Source organism: Lupinus angustifolius, chromosome LG05 (assembly GCF_001865875.1).
Source record: "Lupinus angustifolius cultivar Tanjil chromosome LG05, LupAngTanjil_v1.0, whole genome shotgun sequence".
Taxonomy (NCBI): domain Eukaryota; kingdom Viridiplantae; phylum Streptophyta; class Magnoliopsida; order Fabales; family Fabaceae; genus Lupinus; species Lupinus angustifolius.
The window spans coordinates 22,948,500-22,951,248 of NC_032013.1; the positions used below are offsets into that span (position 1 = coordinate 22,948,500).

At 29.1% G+C, this 2,749-nt stretch overlaps 1 protein-coding gene across 1 annotated transcript; it reads left to right on the forward strand.

Annotated features, from left to right (window-relative positions):
• Nucleotides 237–584, forward strand: LOC109347094 (peroxidase 46-like). Its single transcript, XM_019586821.1, has one exon. It carries the CDS (start codon nucleotides 237–239, stop codon nucleotides 582–584), a length of 348 nt encoding a protein of 115 aa, XP_019442366.1.

Genomic DNA, 2,749 nt, shown 5'->3' on the forward strand with positions numbered 1-2,749 from the left:
AGGACAATGTTTGGTACCCTTTCAATTTTTTGAAGTATTTTTAGAATGTGTGCATACATAAAAAAATAGTAAGAGATTGAGATAAATCTATACAATTTAAAATATGATGTTTAAAAGTTTAGGTACACAAACTCTACTATATAATACTAACTAAGTGATAGTAAAACATTGCAGGAGCTCACACCATAGGAGAGGCTCATTGCAACACATTCAGAGATAGGTTCCAAGAAGATTCCATGGGAAAGCTCATTGACAAAACCATTGACAATAGCTATGCCAATGAACTAAAGAAACAGTGTCCATCTAGTGATATGGCATCTGTGACAGTGAACATTGATCCTGAAACATCTATGGTCTTTGACAACCAGTACTACAAAAATCTTGTGGTCCATAAAGGGCTATTCCAGTCAGATTCTGTTTTGTTAAATGATGATAGCACAAGGAAATTTGTGGAAGATTTTGCAAATGATCAAGAACTTTTCTTTGAAAGTTGGGACCAGTCTTTCATGAAACTCACTAGTGTTGGAGTTAAAACAGGTGATGAGGGTGAAATTAGACGTATATGTGGAGCAACTAATGCATAACAAAGAGTATGATGTAGAAAGTAATGGTTCTCAATGCAGTGTTCTACACCACCTAAAACAATTGCTTGATTAACTTCTCTAGATGATTTTATTTGTGTTGTTCTACTTGTTTCTCAATTTTTGTTAGTCATCTATTATTATTATTTATGATAGAAGACTATGTTACAATGGTCAACACAAAAATCTGTTCTCTCAAATCATGTCTTATATGTTGTTTCGGGCCAATAATGATAATGAATGTTAAATTTTTTTAATCAAACATAACACTTTTATTGAAACACGATAGGATATGGAACAAGACATGTGAGGCAATTCTATCAACACCCAACCAAGAAATCAGTGTAACTGAGGGGTGTGGTAAGTGGTTTTTTGGTGTAACCTTATTGTCTTCATGACTAAAAGATGATAAGGTGGTCTTGTTTATAGGAATAGGGGTAAAGGGGGTATAGAATTAGATAATTGATTCATATGCATATACATCATTGGTAATTAAGAAGGAAGCAGATAATTTTTTTAATTTAAGATGAATATTTGGGTACATGTCCCTCAAGTAAAACTGACATGTGATGACACTTTTTATAACTTGGAAATCTTATCAATGAATTACCTCTTTTAATTCTTCTTATTATTGAAGGAGACTTAAGCTCCTATTTAAAAGACAATCACCAACTAACTATTGCTTGATTCACAAGCAAAACAGAAAAACAGAATTTTCCCTAAACATCCTAACAGAATTAACTAATTTACCTAACATCAACTTAAAACAGAATGCATACAACATAAAACAGAATGCATACAAGTCAAGAATGACAGAACTCAATGCTTGATTAACAATAGCAATAAAATCAGCATTATCATCAACTTGAGCCAATTGTTCATCATCCTTCTCTATGCTGCACACTGCTGCATTTGATCTCATAGCATTAACCAAATGACATTCTTCATTTTCTCTCAATATTTTTTTTAACTTGCAAAATCACTTCAATTTTTGAATTAGCTAAGTCAAAAATTAGAGTTATCTAAAAAAACTATATGTTCAGATTGTTGAACAATGCTACAATAAATTAGTTGTTTTATGTTGGAAAGTTTATGGTTAAGGCCTTCTACCAGAACTTGATATGATAATTGCCTTACTCCAACCATCATTCATTTGAGTCTAAGAATGGTTGCCATGATGATCAATCAATTTTATATTTGGAAATTCACTGTGGACAATAATTAAATGACAATAAGTAATTGATTTTCAGATTTGATAGTAATAATTATTAATTTAGTAAAATTTAAAACTATAAAAATTTAATTAGCATATTATTAATTATTATCTACATCTCATATATTATGATATTTTAGCTTTTTATGATTTTTATAACATGTTAATGCTTGATAAACTTAATACACATTTATACATTATTTTCCAACTATACTTTTATTTATTACTTTTTGTGAGCTTTATTTATTCGTTTATCTTTAATGTAATTTCCAATATAGAGTAAATGAGGTCTATTTAGTTAAGTAATATCATTTTATGATTTTTTAAAGTATATACATAATCTCATAATAAGACATTCGTCTAGTAGTATAAGGTCACATTAGATATTTAGATATTGTAGTAGATCCAACATCAAATGTCTGATTCTTAATAGTGATACTTGTTGGGAGAAACATTATGCACGTCAGAAGATATTAGTTTCTTACACATATGTAATATACAACCTAAAACTTTAAATAATATTGAAGGGAGAGAATACTTAAGAAAAATCCATTAATAACTATATAATAAAAAAGATCATCTCACATCATTCATTGTCATATGTCACATTCTCATTCATTTTTTCCTCCAAAAATTCCAAATCCTTCATGCGTACATTCTCACACTATATATTTTATTTTATTATTATAATAATATTAAATCTATTATTGCATTTATTAATAATATCAAAATAAAAAACATGGCATTGGACGTGATGGTTACACGTCATATTATATCTATTTACTATGTAATAAAATGGTGGACATCTGCTGTCCCATAAAAGTGTATCACTCAATGTGTTACTACTTGTGATTGGTCAGAAAATAATTAATTATTAAAATTTTAATTTAAATATATTTTTCAACCAATCACAAGCAGTGACACACTTTGTGGGACAACAGATGTGCTCCTGTAA